The 21492-nt window shown below is 34.2% G+C and overlaps 1 protein-coding gene across 1 annotated transcript; it reads right to left on the bottom strand.

The window, feature by feature from the left end:
* Positions 1–142: 142 nt before the first annotated feature.
* Positions 143–20969, bottom strand: LOC100819576 (lysine-specific demethylase rbr-2). The gene is made up of 33 exons (XM_006573712.4): positions 19412–20969; positions 17804–17861; positions 16434–16556; positions 15972–16029; positions 15735–15871; positions 14488–14649; positions 14316–14402; positions 13167–13340; positions 12739–12891; positions 12455–12646; positions 12304–12369; positions 12044–12139; positions 11179–11265; positions 10714–10830; positions 10422–10629; positions 10239–10303; positions 10032–10090; positions 9803–9934; positions 9352–9502; positions 8933–9262; positions 8166–8339; positions 7837–7898; positions 7352–7430; positions 4389–4538; positions 4177–4310; positions 3391–3508; positions 3216–3289; positions 1637–1781; positions 1403–1552; positions 1141–1236; positions 915–1010; positions 625–812; positions 143–496 (listed from the first exon to the last, which is right to left on the bottom strand). The coding sequence occupies exons 1-33, from the start codon at positions 20731–20733 to the stop codon at positions 247–249; spliced, it is 5493 nt and encodes a 1830-aa protein (XP_006573775.1). The 5' UTR covers positions 20734–20969; the 3' UTR covers positions 143–246.
* Between the last annotated feature and the right edge of the window lie 523 nt (positions 20970–21492).

Raw genomic sequence — 21492 nt, forward strand, 5'->3', positions numbered from 1 at the left:
TTAACTAAATCCTATAAAATAAAATAAAAAAATCCTACCTACTTTTGTCAGCTGTATAAAACTAATGCTTCCTACGTTAATTCACGCCATCTTTATCCTAATAACTTAAGACTTCAAATGGTGAAATGCAAACGACACGAAATTAAAAATGAAATTTTCACATTAAGATGGATTAAAAATGACCGAGATGACACCATAAAAATCAATTGAATCAATTTAATGACCAATGATTTCTACAATGCTTAGCTATCGTTGTATGCATAGAAATGGAGAAAGTCTTCGAAGTTCAACACGTTTCTTAGCAGCTCTTCTGAAAGGCTTTCGATTTTGCCACCTTAGACATTCTATCCCACTCGAATACCTAAACTCACTATCTTGATTCCTGGTAGCGAACATGTTGCAAGTGAGACTGGGCACGTCTCTCTTCTGTTTCTTTCTAGGGTTTGAATGCCTGGGAGATGGTGTTTTAGGCTCCTCAAATTTACCACTAGTTAATCTGCAAAGCATAAAAGATAATCACTAAAAAATACCAAAAATAAATGAAATGACAGACCCAGGCAGAAATACAAGATAGAACCATTCTTTCAGCCAGCAGAGCACAACCCAAAGCCAATATAAACTGACCTGTCATGGTTGGAAGGCAATCCTTCGGTACACGGATTACATGCAGGACAAATGTAGACCTCTTCTGTGCAAGGCAATTTCATGCAATCAAAGTGATACCACTCATTACAGTGATAACATGCAATCATCCTTTCTGGATCAAAGGGCTTTCGACAAATGCAATAAAGCATGCATCGTGCCCTTAATATCTGTTGTGAACAAAAATCAATACTTGATTAGAATCATACCAAAATCATGATGCAAATAAAAATCTCTTGATTTTAATAACACGGAAATGAATAATCTGTTACCCTTAGTTCCTCGTTCATGTCAACGGGCAAGTTTTCACCTACCACCACAAGTTCAAAAACTTTATCCAGGCTGAGTGCCCCAGAATCAGTTGCCACCTGTTTATGATATTTAAACATTAAAAGCCATCATGAGCAAAAAAGGACATGGAGGAGAAGGAATCACCAAATATATATATATATATATATATATATATATATATATATATATATATATATATATCAGAACCTTTTTGGCTAGTTCTGCCCACTGTAAACCCAAGCAATTCACATTCGTAAGTTTCAACATATAGTGATCTTCAGGTGATATGTCCATAGCCAGTCCCTGTCATGCACTTCAACATTTTAGTAGGTTCAAAGTTGTTCTTATCAGCAAAATAATTTTTAAAAAGTAGAAAAGTGAATTAGTACTAGAAATAAATAAGGGGACAGGCTTACTTGTTTTTGCAATGCACGTACAAAAACATATAAACCTAGCCAATGGCACATACCTCTTTCAGATGCTTCTGAATTTGCTGGATAGTGGGCTTTGGTAGACCATTTAACAATCTATTGACTTGAATTTTCCAAAAGTTTTTTGCTAAAGTCAGCTCAAGGTCACAAATATCATGCGGGTCATAGACGATAGCCACTTTGCTAGCCTATATTCATTACGCAAAATTAACTCTGTTCCAGTTAAGTGGAATAATACAAGAAATAGACAGATAAGTTAAATAAATACATGCCTTTACAGCAGTGGCCAATTTTTCAGAGACAATGCTAATATCTTCATCAACATTAGCTGATGCATGGATCACAATTTCTCTCAAGCAAGATTTGCATGAAAGGGCTTTCTCAACAAGTCGGCTCAAAAAATCTCTTTCATCAATCCTGCACATAATACAAATTACATTTTTCTTACCAAAAATCATAAATCTACAGTGAAGATTGTTAAAAGGTAGAGAAAACAAGAGGCACATGGCGGAATCCATGTGTCCAAACTGCACAGCCCACCCGAATTATGTAGACAAAAAAAAAAAAATACACACACAGATTACACTTATCCTAATCACTGTAATTACATGATTTTGTTAGACTATACAATGAACCTAGATAATATTTACATTTTTTTCCCAAGAAAGATGAAGTCCAAGACTCTTATAGAACACTCACCCCCTTAACAATATAGAAAATAAGAGAGAACCATGAAAGAAACTGCAGAAATATATGTAATTTCGTGAGTGGCAGTCTGCAGAGCTCATTCTAATATTAATCCAAAATGAGCTTTGTAATTTCTATAATGAATTTATAAAAAGCATATTATAAAAAACATTATTAAAATTCTCCTCAGGCATCCCACATATGGCTGAACTCTGCTCATGCCACATGCAACTTAGCCAATAAATATTCCAAATTTCCAATTCTGCTAGGATCCAGTCCTCAATGTTTTCCGGCATATACAAAACCCACCCTTTTCTTCCCTCCCTTCCTCAAAGATATGATATACCTCACACCAATAGACCCCTCAAAAAAAATCTAATCATACACTCAAATATTCATAATACCTTCTTCCCATAAAACACTTTAAATGAGTAGTATGAAATGAATCTAGTTATAAATTGAAGTACTTATAAGTAAAATTTATATATATAAAGACAGTACAATAAATGTTTATGTACCTAAACTTATAATATCATTTACAGTTTAGGCATTTCTACCTCTGACTTAAAATGGAACTTATACAATGTTTCTGCCACAGTCTTAACATGTAACATTTAAATTAATGGATCATATGAAAAAATCCAAAAAAAACAAACTGAAACCATCCAAAGCAAATTATGAGCAAAAATGGACTAGGGAATTGAGTAGAAAGGGTGTTCAACTATCAGTGCAAAGTGTAGAAGACAGTTTTCCCAAAATATAACGGCACCTATGCGTAGTTTGGAAATATGGCTTTTGATGCATGTGCTTTTTGAGAAGAGCTGCAAAATTTGTTTGATGAAATGTTTTCAACTTTCAAGGGAGCTTCTTTCAGTGCCACAAATGATTTGACAAGCAAGCTAGGAGATGCTTTACAAACAAATTGAGACTAAAAAAATCCTTGAGTTCTTTTAAATTTTACCAATTATCCATTTTCTATTTTAAAATTGTATCCATTTAACTTGAAATATCTATTTTGTAACTATATACAGCATATTAGCATTTGAAAATCCAGTATTTCCAAAGTGGGGCTTTAGTCTCTGTTGAATAACAATAAACCTCATTGAAGAAAAACAAGGTCATTAATACATACTGTACATACAAATTTAATGTGAACCACATTACCATAAACAGAAATGTTCAGCATCAGACATGAGTTCAGTAAGAACTTTCAATTCAACATGCTTCTTCCCAAACCTCTGCATAAAGCAAAATAATATGTGGACAAGTGAGTTTCTGAAAAAGAGAGACACAAAAACACACACTAGTCAACTACTACTAAAATAACATAATATCCTACCAGGAGGGCACCTCCATTCTGATAATGGAATTCACCCCTCAAAATTTCACAATAAGGGCACTTGTAGTTTTCAATGTCTGTGTCTTTTTCTGTTAGTCCAACGCATCGCAGATGATAGCTGTCCATATGAAAGATATTGACGCACCAAACAAATAAATCAATGTAAATTCTAACAATGAAACAGAAGTACAGAAAAAATGAAATTTATTTTTTCAGACCGAATATGACAATTATTTCCTTAATCAGCAAACTAAAATTGTAGAGAGTAGATCTTAATGGAAGCAATGATGAAAAGGAAGAAACATCTTGATGGAATGACTATAGGGCAGGTTATACGACTACTTTAAATAAAGAAAGTCATTGGACACAAAAACAGTTCCATATTTCAAGAACATGGCAGTGGAATTGTAACCCATAGGTCACGAATGATGGTAACTTTCTGATAACATGTTGAAATTCTGTGGTTTTAGGTAGAGGGAGGAAGAGAGATGAATGAGAATGAAACACCAATTGATATTACCTTTGATGTATTACAATGTGCTGATGTGTACATAACCTATAGCAGTAACCCTTATTTATACTAACCATAATCATAGCTAATTAGGGAAACAAATCCTAGAGGATAATCTAAAGATATGATAAGATATTTAAATATATTCTAACATTTACGAAGTGACCGAAATAATGAAAGCAACCATTTATATGAAGATTCTAAGCTATTGCCTGATTTATATTTTAAGAGCTATGGAACTGCTATTTTTAGAAACAAGGCAACAAGTACTTTACCAGTCCATACAAGTGGAACATGTAAGAAATTCCTGATCTTCAGAATCATCATAGCAGCATATACATAGATTTTGTTCCTTCAGATCTTGCAATTTGTCATACATAAACAATGATCTATCTAGAGTCTGGTTTATCTGAAAATATAAAGCAAGGTACTAAGTATATGTGATACGCAAATGGACATGCAAAGGAAAATATTGTAAAATCAAAACCTTCTCCAGTGCATGAAGTAGGGAATTTCCATTTTGGACCAACATTCTTAATTTATCCATGCATCTAGTCTTCCAATTTTCCACCTTCTCAACTTCAGATAAAATCAAATCCAGTTCAGAGCAACTGAAGGCAATGGTATCTCCATGTTCCTGAATGTAAGTGTTGGAATTACAATATTGTACGGGTAGTTGTTCCAACAAAGAATAGTTATTAATGTACCTAGTTAGTCACATATTCATGTATCAAGGAATTCATATGCATGTACATAGGTACTAGAACTTCATTAATATTCTTGTAAATTTCAAATTGTATTTACTCTCTAAGTCTATATAAATATAGATCAGCTGAGTGAGTTAAGCACTCAAGCATTTCACAACCTCTAGTCTCTTCAATATGGTATCAGAGCGCGTATTCAAGATTAATCCAAAGGGTCACCCACCATTGTTATTCATGGGCCAAAAAGTCCAAGAAGTGTTGGGCGTAAGGAGGTGTATTGGAAAAAACCCAAATCCCATATTCAAGATTAATAAAAAAAAAGGGGTCACCCAAGTCCCACATCGACTAAAAATAAAGTCAAGTTAGAATATATAAGTGAGAGGCAACCCTCACCCCTTGAGCTAGCTTTTGGGGTTGAGTTAGGCCTAAACTCACACTCTAATATTCTAAGATGGTATCAGAGTCACCTTGTTTGTTCTTTAAAGGTTTCTGCATCTAGTCAGTAGAACCTAAAGTCCCGTATTTGTCCCTTTGTCCAAACAGCAACCTGAATATCCAAACGTCTTTGTGAAGCACTTGATCATCCAGGATGGCGACAAGCCATGATTGATGAAATGCAGGCTTTGGAGCATAATGGTACTTGGGAGCTGGTTCCTCTTCCCCCAGGCAAGAAACATGTTGGCTGTCGATGGGTATATGCTATAAAAGTTGGGGCCAATGGGCCAGATTGATCGCCTCAAAGCTCAAAATTACTTCTATTAGACTCTTTCTTGCCATAGCTGTCATCCGTCATTGGCCACTATATCAGTTCGATATTAAAAATGCATTCCTACATGGGGAATTAGAAGAGAAGATTTATATGGAGCAACCACCAGGATTTGTTGCTCAGGGGGAGTCTAGCTTGGTTTGCAAACTTTGGAGGTCTCTTTATGGACTCAAACAATCCCCACGAGCTTGGTTTGAAAAATTCAGCTCAATTGTTCAGGCTTTTGGGATGAAACAAAGTGAAGCAGACCATTCATTTTTTTATTGTCATACCTCATCGAGTAGATGTGTTTACTTGGTGGTCTATGTAGATGATATAGTCATCACAGGAAATGACCAAGAAAAAATTGCTCAACTAAAGGAACATTTATTTAGTCATTTTCAGACTAAGGATTTGGAAAAACTTAAATATTTTCTTGGAATTGAAGTTGCTCAGTCAAAAGATGGGATTATCATCTCACAAAGGAAGTATGCGTTAGACATACTTAAAGAAACTGGTATGTCAGATTGTAGACCAATTGATAGTCCCATGGATCCAAATCAAAAATTGCTACTCAATTAGGGAGAGCCTTATTCTGATCCTGAAAGATATCGAAAATTGGTTGGGAAGCTTATCTACCTCACTATTACAAGGCCAGATATTTCCTTTGCAATTGGAGTGGTGAGTCAATTCATGCAATCTCCTCATAATGATCATTGGGATGCAGTAATTCGAATTTTGAGATACATTAAAAGGACCCTAGGACAAGGACTACTCTATGAAGACAAAGGAAGCACTCAAATAGTTGGATTTTGCGATATAGATTGGGCAGGATCACCCATTGATAGGCGTTCCACTTCAGGATATTGTATGTCTATTGGAGGAAATCTTGTCTCATGGAAGAGTAAGAAGCAAAATGTTGTTGCAAGGTCTAGTGCAGAGGTTGAATATAGAGCTATGGCTGTAGCCACATGTGAGCTCATTTGGATTAAACAACTTCTTCAAGAATTGAAGTTTGGAAATGCTCAACAAATGAAGCTATATTGTGATAATCAAGCAGCCCTACATATAGTTTCTAATCTAGTATTCCATGAGAGAACTAAACATATTGAGATTGATTGTCATTTTGTCCGACCTTTCTAAGGAAGTTATTACTGAATTCGTTAGTTCTAATGATCAACTAGCAGACATCTTTACAAAATCTCTACGGGGACCAAGAATTCAAAATATTTGTTCCAAGCTTGGAGCATTTGACTTATATGCTCCAGCTTGAGGGGGAGTGTTGGAATTACAACATTGTATGGGTAGTTGTTCCAACAAAGAATAGTTATTAATGCACCTAGTTAGTCACATATTCATGTATCTAGGAATTCACATGCATGTACATAGGTACTAGAACTTCATTAATATTCTTGTAAATTTCAAATTGTATTTACTCCCTAAGGCTATATAAATATAGACCAGCTGAGTGGGTTAAGGCATTCAAGCATTTCACAACCTCTGGTCTCTTCAATAGTAAGCAAATAATGAGTGTCATGGAAAGTGACCAGTGATATGTCAAGTCCTAATAAAATAAAACAGACTGGTAAAGGCTTCACAACAATTGTGAAAGCTTTCACTTTTTCAATCATAATCATCGCAACAGATGAACGAATAAGCTTTGATACTCCTGGATACTAAGAATATACACAAAATTAAAAACAATTGGAAGAAAATGCTTAAACAGAAAGGTGCTATAAAATATAAGGGACAAGTTATAATGGAAATCAAAACAAACGTTAAGGCTTAAAGTAAATCTAAAATTAGAGAAAATGAAGGTAAACCACCCACTAACAATTCATATAAAATACAAGGAAAATCCTGACCACGGTGACCAGTACTTTTTTTTTACAAATAGCCACACAAAAAAGAGAACCATAGCTGTTCAATGCAGCCTAAGTCAATCAGAGGATCAATAATCACAAACATAAATACCACCTACTATACACCCAGAAAATTTACCTTGAGCTGCAATATGGAAGACAAAGAACGTTCTCTAGGGCTTAGACCAAAAAAATGTTGCACTTGCTCCTGCCACAACCTAAAGCAGAAATAAAATACACGCATATCAAATATTTAACAAAAATAATTGGAAAGGCAACAGTCTTCATTCACTCAGTCAACAGTTCTTTACATGATTAAGCAAGATGTTCTTTACAAAGATGATGCATACAGAGAGACACACGTAGTTCAGAAAGCAATATTGGAAGGCATAGAATCAAATTGAAAATGGCAATGGCTTCAATAAAAGCTTATAAAAAAATTCAAAAGTGCAAAACCTAAATATCTAGAAATTTAATTGAAACATTAATGAAGAGGAAAGACCTTACATGTTACAAAAATAGAAGAGGCAAACATAAAGGGTAAATTGCCATTCAGAAGACTAGAAACAAATTACACTAACCTAAAATACTATCGTAATTTAACAACCAACAAATAAGACTTACTTATGTTTTCCAATGGCATCTTCAAGTTGACATTTTACTGCTGTAAAGGTCATATTAATAGTCTGCAGAAAAAAGTTGTGAATGTAAGCTGCTTGTGCCAAAACTACTTTTCTCCACCACTATGATTAAGAAAATGCTAGAAAGTTTTCTCTCCAAAGTTCCTTAAATGTCCTAGTGCAATTATAAGTTGACTTGATTTCTGAACTAGAGCAAATATAAGTTGACCTCTCATTATGCTTTATATAGTTAATAAATCAAACAAAACAATAAGGGTAATCAATGGCTAAAATAACAAAATACACAAAGCAGAAAATTATAAAACCTAGTACCTGATAATCAGTAAGAATATCTTGTATGTCAGTCAACTTGCATCTTCTACAATTGTGAGGTCCAGAAATCCCCTCTAATGCTTTCTTAAGCCATTCAAACCCATCAATCAATACTTTCAACAGAGCACCAGAAACAGAGGAATGAGAAAGACCTTCTGCAACCTCCAAAACGTCCTACATGATTAGCAAGCATCCCTCATCAATAAGTACTAAGGAGAACCATTATTTTGTTTTTTTGATAACAAAAGAAATACAATAAGATGAGTCTTTGGTGAAACCCCGTTAAAAAGGCCATGTGCTTTACTCCCAAAAAGTTATCAAACAACTGATCTTACATCTCAAATCAAGTACAATTTTTAAGAAGTAATTGACAAAGACAAATCTTAAAGGTGAAAAAAGTCAATGACCCATGTAAAGGAAAATTGAGATTGTAGCAATGCAGTACAAATTTTCATTTGTAATTGAATGGCAACAAGAAATTAATCTGATATAATACGAGCTTAAAACCAGGTATACTATAAGGCATCCAGATGAACGACACAATATAACCAGTGTCAAGAGATCAAAATAAACCAAATTAGGTGGACACTGAAAATTGTGTGTTGTGACAGGGTATATTTGGAAGAAGCATGTACATGATCAAGACAGCAGTCAAACACTGAAAGGGAGTGTGGAGCAAGAAAGCATGCGGTTATGTGAAGTCAAGAAAAGACATTTGCAAAAATGCAAGAGTGGAACAGAAATTGCAACTAGAGAGAAATAGTAACCTCTAAAGAAGGAGAGCAGTTGCAGAAAGACAAGGCTCTTTTGCACCATTGCAGTGTAGAACAAGATGCTTGGAGTTTTGAAATCTCATTGAAGTCAAAACCAAGTGATACACCGGATGCTATAGCAGATTGGATTCTTTCAATCAAATCTTCCACTTTACAAGTTAAACCACTGTTTATTTCAGGCAAAGAATTATCCAATAAGCACCGAGCATCATCTAGTACAGAACATGCTTCATACTCCCATATTCTGCAATTCTTCAAAACTAATTCAAGCGTTCCTCTTTCTTCCAAAGATACTTTAAGATGCTTCGATTGAGAAACCAACATCTAAAAGTAGATAATCAAATTGTCATATTTAATATAATCATGTTTTCAGCAAAGATAAAACCACAAAACAAACAGAACAAAACATGAACCTCCAAGTCCTCAACTTTCCGCACAGAATTTGAAGCACACATAGAAGAGACTAAATATGGCTTTGAATTCCTTAACCAGGAATTAGCTTCTGATAAAGCATCCTTGATGTCATTAAGTGAAGGAAGAATAACAAATATGTTTTCTGAAGCTCTGTAAAAGAAGACCAAAAGCAAAAGTTATCATCAGCTAAAACAATTGTTGTAAATTGGATAAAATCTCTTTATTATTAGGATAGATTTATTTTCTTTTCTACTTTCCCTATTTCCCTTCTTATGTTTAGTTTCCCTATTTCCTTCAATAGGTTTAGCCGTTTGGCCCATAAAAGGGGATTAGAACTTGTATTATATAAATACTGAATAATATTCAGTTCTTTGTTTTTTAGGTTCTTTTCAAGTATAATCTTGTTGAAGTTATAAACATAAACATCTCATCTCTCAGGCATTGTTCAACCTGATCATGTCCTCAAAGTCCGAAATAGGAGCCTCATGTGAAAGCATCTCTCTAGCCCTTTCTTCCCAAGGAATGGCAACAGCAAGCACACCAGTTAAGTTGACAAATTGTTTCTCTCCCTCAATGTGAAGCCTGAAGAATCAATAACAAAAGCATATGGTTGAAACTTGAAATAAATAAAAACCTAATGATGTGCCAGTTCAGATGAGGAAAGGGAGTTAAAAATTACACAGTGGACTCCTTCAACAGTTGCTGAATGAATTCCAAAGGCATCTTCAAATCATGTGCCTGTACCAATTTCACATAATTTCAATTAGTTTTCATTGATACAAGAACTGCCGGAGCATACTAAGAAACCTTTTATTTTTAAATATTAAAGAAAGGCAGGGAGAGAGATGAAAGAACAGAATTAGTATGAATAAATATAATATCTTACCTTCACAGCTTTTTCCCGGCAATTAGCCTTCTTCAGCTCAACCTCAACTAATGGCAACTCATCAACTGAAAAATATAAATCAAACCTTGGGGCAGTGTAAACTAAAGAGAAGAAAATAAACAAATGCATGGATCTCGAAAAAAATAAAAATCATAACCATCATAAAGCTGCAACGTTCAATACCTTGAATTTTCAAAGATAAACCTTCTTCAAAAATGCTCTTCAATCCATCAACTGCATTATGTTGATTTTCCTGCATCTGAACTCTCCCTAAAATATCATTAAAGTGAGAAACCCATGAAACAGCATCTGAATGGTATTGCCTTAGAAGCTTGAGCTCTGGTACATCAACTGCGAAACTGCCCCATTCCTTAAGCAGCAAACCAACATTCTGCAAGGTTTCTTAGTTAATGAAGTTATGCCTTTTAATCATCAAAGAAAACTAAAAGAGGTGAAAAAGATTCAAAACGCAAACCTTGAGATTCATATGACCTTCTAGCATATCATGACATTGAGCACTACAAGATTCCACTTGACTTAATAGATTCAGAAGCATGTCTATCTCCGGGAGTTGAACTTGAAGATCCACAAACTATTGTAAACATGAATTTCATATTATAAATTTATAATCTGCAGGTAAATCATGTTCTGCACAATGTGTGTGTTGTGTCTGTGTACAATGTATACTACTCACATAAATGCAAAACACATGAAATAATTTAACAATGCATGAGTAGTCCAAATAATTAAATTTATAAGTCACTTCATTATTACATTATACGAAAACAAATGCAAGTTAGTATATTAATTCAATACATAAGTAATAACAGTTATATTCCTCTATTGTTGATAATTGCCCTGTCACACATGAACTTTATGTCCACAGGAACAGGGCTTGAGAAACTAACAAAGCCAGGGAAGTTTGCTGAGTTCTTACTACCTCTGCTTTTAGCTTGTAAAGAGCATCAATGTGTAGTGCAGCAGGCTGTCTTGCTGAGATGCACTTTCTGACGTTATCCAGCCATGCCTGATGGGTCTCAAATAAATTATTTTAGCAACATGAAAAATAAAACACTACATAAATCAACAATTTTAAACCCTGGAGTACAGCACAACAGCTAAAGCACAAGAATTGAGGCAGTTCAGAACATGAGCCAAAACTCATTGTACCTGGGAATAGAGATGAACTCTAACAAATAAAGCAAGATAGATAAAAATCAGGTGAACTCTTTCCACAACATTAGCTCCTGATATTTTGAAAATAAAAAGTCTATAGGCATGAAAAGGTGGAGTTATTGGCAGTCACATTTGTTCACACTCCAGATGTCAAGTTTTGGGCGTGAGGGGGTGGGTGTTAAAATCTCATATCAACTAAACCAGCAGTGGTAACTTTCTGGATCAGATTCAATTTCGTTCCTAAGAATTTGTAACCCTCAAGTTCAAAAAAAAATAAACTTCTGTCCTCTTTTTGAATCTCACAAATTTAGACTAGAGATAGGAAACACCAAGTGTAATCGCTTTTGTAAAACCCAATACAGGTCATTGTTTTTTTTTCCTTTTTTGGTTTGAAGGTTCAATGTGTATGTGTCAAATATTGGAGGGGAAAGATGGTTTCTCATTCTATTTTAAGTTGTGACAAGCACATTCTAATCAAAATGTATCTACAGATCCCTGACCTTGTAAATAAAAAATCGCACTTTGGAGAGAAAAATAGTTTCAAAATATAAACAATATAAATGGAAACTTAAGCACAGAACCAGAAAACTGAAATAATGTGCCAAACTATCATGTACGGCAACATTTACCTTGGTTGAAGAAATCTTCCCTTCCAATTTCTTACTTTCTTTCATGTAGATGGGTAGGCCACAAGCTTTGGAGTATAAAAGTTCCAACTCAGACATCTGGAATAAATAATTTTAGTAAAATTTAATGGACTGAAAAGAAGACTCAAAATATTAATACTTACCAGATGCCATTATAATTAGCAAGAACATAAATTGTTACCAGATATATATCAATATAAAGTTATTAAGAAAAGACATATGATGAGTCTAGGAGAAAGTACATTTGAACTCATTGACAAAGCAGTATCAATATCCTGAATTAACAACCTAGCTTCCTCTGCATAGTCCTGCATCAACATAAGTTAACCAAAAAAATATGGCAGAAAACTGCAACTACCAAAGGGATTATTGACAGTTTGTTAAGAGAAGCACCTTCAATTTATGATAAAGAGGTTCATTGCATGGCGCAGGAGTAAATTTCAGTAACTCATCAATGAATTCTAAATGAACTTTCTTGACATTAGAATCCCGATGACACAACCATAACTCAATTTTTGTTATGCAGTCTCTTATCCCTTCTGCCCACTTCTGAGCTTCAATCAAATTCTTTACCATGTCTCGAACCTACATCCCAAAAAGAAGCAGAACTTAGTTAAGTATATCACGGTATGTATATACCGTAGTATATTAAAAAGTAACAAATAGATAGAACTCACAGAATCCATCTCAGAACCAGCCCAAAGAAATTGCTCAGCTTTCCTTAGTGCAGTAACAAATGCATCATGCAAAAAAACATTCTGAAGAATAGCACTAGATTGCAGAAGCCACTCTGTAGCAAGTTGAGCAAAAGTAATGGAGCCACCTTTCACCTACACACATCCAGGATTGTCAGAAAACTAGTATTTTTTTTAAAAACACAAATGTATACACAACAATGCAAACATCATTTTAGATAATTTCATGAAAAAATAAAAAAAATAATACCACTTACAGGAAAGAAGCACAGTAAAAGATATAGAACCATGGGGACATCATATTCATATCTTTTGATTGCAGAAAGATAAATAAATCTAACTATTGGAACCAACATTAGAATTTGGAAATTTTGGAGGGTTAAAAAGAAATATGTATATGTATATATGACCTTTTTGGTCAAAGCACTAAGACATGAAGGCTTCCTTTTCACACTACTACACTCAGCTTTGTCCTCAGAAGTATATTTGTCCATAGAAAATGCCAAGTCATACAATTCTGCAAGTGAATGCCGATAGAGAAGACGTAGTTTTACAGTTTTGCACTCACAAAGGTGTTCCCAGTGCTGCACAAGAGAAAACTAAATTCAGTCAATCCATAAAAGCACCACCCATATGGGAAAAAACCAATCAAATCCTAGAAATCCGAATCTGTCGAAGTGATTTTCAACCACAATAATATCAACAATACAAGTATTTTCTATCGACTATAATGCCTAATCCTACTTTATACATAAATTGATTGGAATCTTAAGCATGTTTCTGTGTATAAAGTCCCATTCACTTAGAAAGAACAAATGATCACCGGGTACAGAGACAGTGCTAACTTCAGTTAGAGACACAGGAAAAGAAGGGGGAAAATAAAATAGTAAATTACCCTAACCACCCCTAAGGGTTTGTGAAATTACACAAACTCCCCCTGCTTTTTTAACATTTACAGTAACTTCTCTAATAGGGGAACATGGTGTAATGTTTTTCAAACAGTTAAGGGGGGTAAGTGTAATTTATAAGGAGTGTCGGTGTAATGTTTTTCAAGCAATCAAGGGGAGTTAGTGTAGGGGTAGAAAAAGCAAGGTGACTTTGTGTAATTTCATAAAGCTTCAAGAGCGGTTAGTGTAATTTACTCAAAATAAAAACCACGAGGAAGAAGCAAGACACAAACAGAAGTGTATAATACTCTTTATTTATTTTCACTTACATAAGACATAAACAGACAGCCCATATCCTCTTTTCCAGGGACAGGCTGGTTTTCTGATACGTTCACACTGCACATAGGGCAGAATATTGAAGAGAACCCATTTAATGAGTGGCCATCTCAAGAAACTTAAAAATCTATTGGTACTACCTCCAATCTTAGGTTGAAACTAATAAGTTGAAGGATTCAACTGTGAAAATGGATATAAATACATTCTAGGTGCTGGTTAACACTTTTTCTTTGGCTTTGACATTGATGCAATGGTGGAAGATGAATTGTTGATGGCAACTACATATTTACATTATTTGATTATCAATACCACAATGGCTCAATCACATTCATTTACCTCCAAACAAACAAAAGTCGATGGCCTGCAACCACATACAACAGCAGAGAGATAGAGATATTGCTGGCATATAATGCATGCTGGATCCTACAACACACCAGTAAACACAATCAGAAAAGATGGAAACATTGCATTATCGTTTTATATTACCATAGGTTGAAAAAAATCCTACTTCTTCCGTTCCCACATATTGGGGACATTTTCGAGGACCCATGCGTGAAGATTTAATAATACCATTTTTCCAAAGTTTCTCTCTCCAAGATTTTTCTTTATCTGATATTCTCCACAATTCCTTCTTCAAATAAGAAGACACTCTGCCATCAACATCCCCATACTGAAAATGATGAAAATCAACATGTAAGAGGGTAAGCAAGAATAGTCAACAAATAAACTTTAATAATGTCAAAAGTATTAGTGCACATTTCAGTTTAAGTAAAAATAGAATAATAAGAAATCTTAAATAAGAAAGTCTAGAAACAACATAAACAAGTCAAAACAACCTAACAAGACTTTACATCAAATACAAGTTCGGATTTTGCTGTTTCGTTATGGCTCAAGCAAAGTAGGTGATAATCTTGGGAGCCATCACAGCAGTTTACAAATGCACCCCCCCCCCCCCCCCCCCGAAAAAAAAAAGGGGGTACAATTTTGTATTTTAGGTAGAATGATCCGTGTTACAATTACACAATCTATGTGTTTCCCTAACCTTTCTAGCATTGGGTAGGATCTTGATTTTTACTACTTTGTTTGCTAGACTTGAATCACAAATTGCACACCTCAAATATTAGGGAATAGAGGCCATTTGGTTTGTTTTCTTGTTTCCAGTTTTAGTTTATATTTATCCTTAAAATTACAAAAATTGCTACCATATTTTCACTCTATTCCTTGTTCTCAAACTTTTATGAAGGAGCAGTGAAAACTAACAACTCCTTCACAAAATTTTTGAAAAAATAAATAAAATAAGTTGCATTTTAGGGGCCATTTGGTTTGAGAAAAACATTTTCTATTTTAATAACAAAAATGTCACCTTGTCTTTGTTTTGTTTCCTTTTTTAAAAGTTTGTATAGGAAATAGTGAAAAGAAACTTATTATTTTCAATGTTTCCTGTTTTCAAAAGTTGAATAAGGAAACAACTTTTTATTGATTGTACAGATTTGAGAAAAAATTTTATTGTTTTCACCATTTCTTATACAAACTTTTGGAAACAGGAAACGAAGTGGAAAAAAAGTGACATTTTTTGCAATAAAAAATTATAACAAGAAATGTTTTCTCAAACAAAATGCCCCTTAGTAATTATAGTGAAAACATATCAACTGAAAATGTAAACAAGAAAAACAAACCAAACACCCTCTTAGCTTTTTATCTCAACAACAAATTATTACTTTAACGTATGTACAAAAGTCAGAACAATGTGCAAACCTGGGCTACTACACAAAGAAGCTCCTCATGAGACAAGACAGCAGTTTTGTGATACTGCTGATATAGATCAGCTCCAAAAGCACCATGTGGTAGCCAGTCGGCAGGAGCAAAATTGACTGCCTCTGCGCAATTTAAACCTGAGAACACAAACAAATCATACAAAGAATGAACTACTTTAGAATTCAGATTATATTTAAGCTGGTAATTTTTTATGAAGACAGAAATAAAACTGCATACCAAGATTGAAACCTCCATGATAAGATCTGGGGAAGGTAATAACAAAATTCCCAGGCTCCTGGCAAATATCAATGAGAAGTAACACGTCAAAGACTAAATATACAAAAAAGAGAAGCAAATGACAAGCAATAGCAGTAGTACTGCTGCATAGATTTCCTGCAAAACATGCATGGAGAGACGGTTAAAAGGACCAATCAGAAGTGTGAGCCACAAATGAACTTGAATCTGGTTTAGAAGCTTTTAGTGTAAAAGAACGTTAACTGCAACCCACAATATTCCACCAAATTAAATTATAAGTATCCACTTACTGTGGAGTGCTTATTTATCTTGAGTTGGATATCATATCATTTGCAAAAATTTAACACATTTGTCTTGTAATTTTACAATTTCAATGAAATAATCATTTACAATAGCAAACTATTAAGAAAAAAAAATACCAAAGATAAGCAAGCTAAATGAAACCTGAAGTATGCTGTAGACGGGGACTCCATTTTCTTGCAAGACAGATGGGTTTAGCATAGTAACAAGTTGAAAAAGCAGATCAGGTTGCGCATCAAAAAGATCAGGAAGACTGTTTTTCATCACCTACAAGGAAGTAGATCATTTTACTGAGATTGTCAACAAATATTTGTCCACTCACATAGATAAGAACTTTTATTAATAATTAGTAATGAATTATTAAAATTGACAAATTATGAAATGTTTGTATAGTGGGGTTTGGAGGGAAAGGGAAGAGAGGGTTAGTGTTTCAACTTTCAATTTGCAACTAAGAGTGATAAAATGATTTTGAAAAAGAATAATGCATAATTAGAAGATTACATAGTACTGTGCAAAAAAGAAGATTACATAGTAATATTTCAATTTCAAAAATGTTCAAATTTTCAAATTATAAAATATTAATTCAAATTGAAAGATTAACCCTCTCTTTTTCCAATCTTATAAATGCCTCCATCCAAAAATAGCTTTAGAAAACCACCAATTTAAGTGAACTATACAAATAAATATGGTCCAAAAGATTAAAAAAAAATCAGATGTTGGATTTCAATATGGGAGATTTAATACATAACATGTAATAAAAAAATTAATTCACATAAAATGAAATGTGATCAGTACAACCAAAACATGAATTAAATAAAAATCATAATGCCGTCATAATTTCTAGCTATGATAATCAACAGATTTATCTAATTGAAAAATCATTTTTCTAAAAACACCTAAATGTTTAACAGTTTATACTTATATTTTATTTCACAGGAGACCACTAAATAAAATTTTGATAATATAGCTGCCAAAATTTAATAATCTCATTCAATGAGTATTAGTTTGTTTATATAATTGAAACTTCAATAGCATAGTCAAAATTATGCAAATAAAACAATAAATTCCAATCATCAGTTTAATGCAATTATTTAATTATTTAAAAAAAATTCCTCTACATAGAAACTCTGTTTACATGTATTCATTATTTAGAAAAAAGGTGACCAACAATTTTATAGTTATATCTTAGTATTCCACATTTTCTCTAGTTTTTTACTTTAAATTAAAAAATAACATGATTTAGATGAATGAATATTAATCCATTTAAAACTATTCCCTCTTCCTAAATTCTTTGTTATAAAAAAAATAAAATGTCACTTCTTTGTCATGCACACACATCACATGCACCCACAGTTACAGTGTGCATGCAAGTGTAACAAAATAAATTTGGTGGTTCTTCTTGAAATCTTTAATCCTAGAAGTGCAAGGTTGGAAGAAGTAACAGAATAAAAAAGTCAATAAAATGATTTAAAAAAAGTAATAGTGTATAGATATAACAAGAACCCAATACCTACCTTCTCAAAAGCACTGGCTTGACTACCAGGCACACTGTACCAGCACTTTGCCTCTCCCCTAGAACAAAATAGAAATCAGAACCAAAATTGCAGGGGCTGGGGGGGATAAAGTGAGGCGTGAAGCACTCATGAATCTAAATATATATATATATATAATCCAAGATCATAAACACATTACAGTTGAGGTTCCACCGCACTGTAGTCAAAGGATAATCAAAACCACAGAAAAGTGGAGAGAATAAAAGAAAAGTAGAGTAAATAAAATGTCACGTTTATACATTCTTTGATATGAAAAAAAATGTTGTGAGCCAAATTTAAGTCATGGAAGCATAGAAATTCAATGGTTTTTAATAACCAGATTTTCAACTCCGAAAAAGTCATGGATGAAGCTTTATTCCACACGTGGGCATGGTTAAAATGTATGGACAAAGACTTCCATACTCATTTTAATCAATGGTCCACTAGCTTGAGGGAGGAGTTGTCTTAGGGGGTGGTTCCTTTTTGGCTTCAGTTAATGTTATCATGTAACTTTCAGATGGGTTAGGCAATTTTGCCTTGTACATTTTATCCTAACTGCAGTACAACTAGTACTGTATTACACATAATATATAATATTGATTTTTGCTGTGCAAAAAAAAAAAAGGCCCCAGATCGAGTGTACCAGAAATTTCTGAGCTTTACAAAAGAAAAAAAATGACATAGTCTAAAAAATTATTAGAATGTAGAAGACATACAAATTTAAACAAAAATCATATGCAGGAGTAGAAAATTTGAAACTAAAACGCATATGACAATATTTTAGAAAAACCATTTGTTCTTTTTTTGAACTAAACATCCCATGTTGAATGAAGGTAGTAGTTGATGAAAAAAATGATTTGTTATCCTGTTGGTGCAAATTTTTTGGCAGATTGGCATTGTATTTTCCATATGTGTAATAAGCCATGCTCAGAAAAGTATATTTTAAGACGAATTGCTCCAATACCAAAAGAGAATGGGTTCAGGCAGAAATTTTGGAGCCCTGTTACTGGTTTTTGATATAAGACTCTCTGGCTGGAAGCCAGGAACTAACATGGAATGCATAGAGCACTTCTGTAGTTCTGCTGATACCAGATTTTGCTATGAAAGCTTCTGTGTTCTCAAAATGGAGCATATTATAAAGCCACTAGGATTGAGCTAGTGATGACGGGTTTGGATAATTTGCCTGAGTTCATAGGTTTAAACATTCTTATGACGATCATATCACAAAAAATTAGTAGATATTGTAGACTTTTTTGGACTCTCTGTGACTCCTTTCATAATATTTTTACTATTAAATCAACAAGTTTAAGTGGAACATCAAAAGTGCACATGATTAATATCATGTTTGCTACAGTTAATTTTTCCCTAATACAACCAAATCTTGTTTCTGCGATCATGTTATTATTCATTGAACACGCCATCTTCATAAATTGCTGAGATTCCTACTCTACATGGCCATAAATTATCCAATTAATATACATAAAGAAACACATAATTCCTGAAAGAAAGGGTTTTATTTTATTTCGTAATTAATATAGAAAAAAAGATAATTGTACAAGGACAGCACAAATAAATAAAAGTAAGGCATACCAGTGTAGATAATTCATTGAGTAAAAGCAGTGATCCTCAAAATGCCAGCAAAAGGATGAGAATAGCATCCCAATATATAGCCAGGGTACCATGACACCAGTGATATTGTGATGAACAGCTCGAAGCATTGAGCCTTTCAACTTAGGCAAGTTATTAAGATTCCATGGGTTAGTTGTGTATTCTTCCCATAATTTGTCATCAATCGATTTTGGTTTCTGATCAGTTACACGTGGGAAACCACTCCCATAGACAGATGTATCCAAGTCATTTCCATACATAACCTCAACCTCACCAACCAATCCCTCCACAATTTCCCAAAATTTCTTCTCTATTTGCACCCTTGAAACAGGTCCTGATCCAAACCATCTCCTCCTTGACCGATCCGCTATGCGTCTAAAAGCTTCCAATGTATAGTGCTTCCCAGGCACAAAACCAAAACTGTCCCTGTCAGAATTTAAGCAGTTGAAACAATACCAATTTCCCGGAGGAATATGCTCCAATGGTGGGGAAAGACAATAAGTATGCCATCCCTTATCACACCTGTCGCACAATAGCATGAGTTCCCCATGTAAACCACTTTTACATTGCTCACAAATCTGATCATGCTCTTCTTTTTGCACCTTACTATCCTTATGTTTTGAACCATCAACACTCTTGTGATTCTTCTTGGATACCACAGGTTGCACCCCATGGTCAATCTTGTGGTCATCATGCACACCTTTCTTACAACGCTGAGCCATCCCTTGATTCATCCGGTTATAAAAATTCTCATAATCATACAAATGCTCCCGGTACAACTGACACAACACATGCTTAGCACAATCCGAAATCTTCCCACTGGGCCTCACAAACCGAGCAACATCCCCCCATTTCTTTCCATCAACAACCTTATCATATCCACCAAACCGCTTGACGGCATTGAATAGCTTACACAAGTCGAGCTCCTCGCCCTCGAACACAACCCTCTTCCTGGACTTCTTACCAGAGTGGTCCCTCAGAAACCTAGAGTAATCCAAGTCAAAGGTCTTGGAGTCACAGGCAGCAGGGCGAGACTGGAGCTTGTGAATGGCCTGAGTCTTGGTAGGGAAAGTGAAAGAGTCTAGATCCAAAGCAAAAGGGGGTTTCCAACTCTTTGGAGGCACAATCTTACAAATACCAAAAGGCTCAGCCTCGGGTCTAATCTTGAAAATATACTCCAAAGGATCCTTGAATTCATCCTCAGTAGGGTAATACACAGGCCCCAAAGGTATAGTCGAGGATGTAACACTCAAACTAGGTCCTACCACACCTTTTTCAACAGACCTAGGTTTTCCCTTCCCCATCTATGACTATGAGCACCACCAAGTCATGAATGTGCAGCACACCTCGAATGTAACTAACTAAGCGCGAATAGCAGAGTTGGTTTTACCTTTTTGAGGAGCCGCAGTGAAGTGAAGTCCGGGAAGATGGAGTGTTGGAGTCTTTGTCTTTGTCTTTGTGTACAGTCATTTTGGTTTCGTCTGTTATTAAACTGCTTCCTCTACCGTACCACACGGGAATGCTTCTTTGGAAAGATAACTGAACTCAACTCATCAAATATCATCCAGATACTTTCCTTAGGTTAGGTTCAATTCACACTACTCATCCCCTTCGGTTCAGGCCCAGGCCCAAACTTCTTTGTCAATTCTTTCCCGGCCCAATCTTCTGGACTTAAATTCCACCGCCCGTTCGGGGGGCTATTTACACCTTCTTTTTCTCCTCTTCGTACTCTTTCCCTATTTTATTTTACAGAGTATTTTTCAAAATAATAATTAAGAGTAGATAAAAAAAAAATTCGATTCTTTTTTCATGTTTTATTTTAAAATAATAAATTTATAAAATTTAGTATGATATTTATGAATTTAATTTTTTCTGAAGTAAAAATATATAATAATGTAAAACAATTAAAATATATTTAGATTAAACAAACTAATTATATTAAATTAATAACATATTTTTTTATTTTAATTCATGAATATAATTTTTTTATTCATGGAATTGAATATTCTCCGGAACAACTCTCTTTAACATTTCTCCAACTTTTTTCCAAACTATTTTTTGTC

The sequence above is a fragment of the Glycine max genome, chromosome 1 (assembly GCF_000004515.6).
Source record: "Glycine max cultivar Williams 82 chromosome 1, Glycine_max_v4.0, whole genome shotgun sequence".
Taxonomy (NCBI): domain Eukaryota; kingdom Viridiplantae; phylum Streptophyta; class Magnoliopsida; order Fabales; family Fabaceae; genus Glycine; species Glycine max.

What these genes read in the sequence shown, in the direction of transcription:
- LOC100819576 (XM_006573712.4), bottom strand. Translation starts at nt 20,733, where the DNA reads ATGGGGAAGGGAAAACCTAGGTCTGTTGAAAAAGGTGTGGTAGGACCT. An exon ending in CCGTCTACAGCATACTTCAG is followed by an intron (nt 16,030 to 16,433) that starts GTTTCATTTAGC and finishes GATATTTGCCAG; the next exon opens with GAGCCTGGGAATTTTGTTAT. An exon ending in TTAGTGCTTTGACCAAAAAG is followed by an intron (nt 12,892 to 13,166) that starts GTCATATATACA and finishes GGATGTGTGTAG; the next exon opens with GTGAAAGGTGGCTCCATTAC.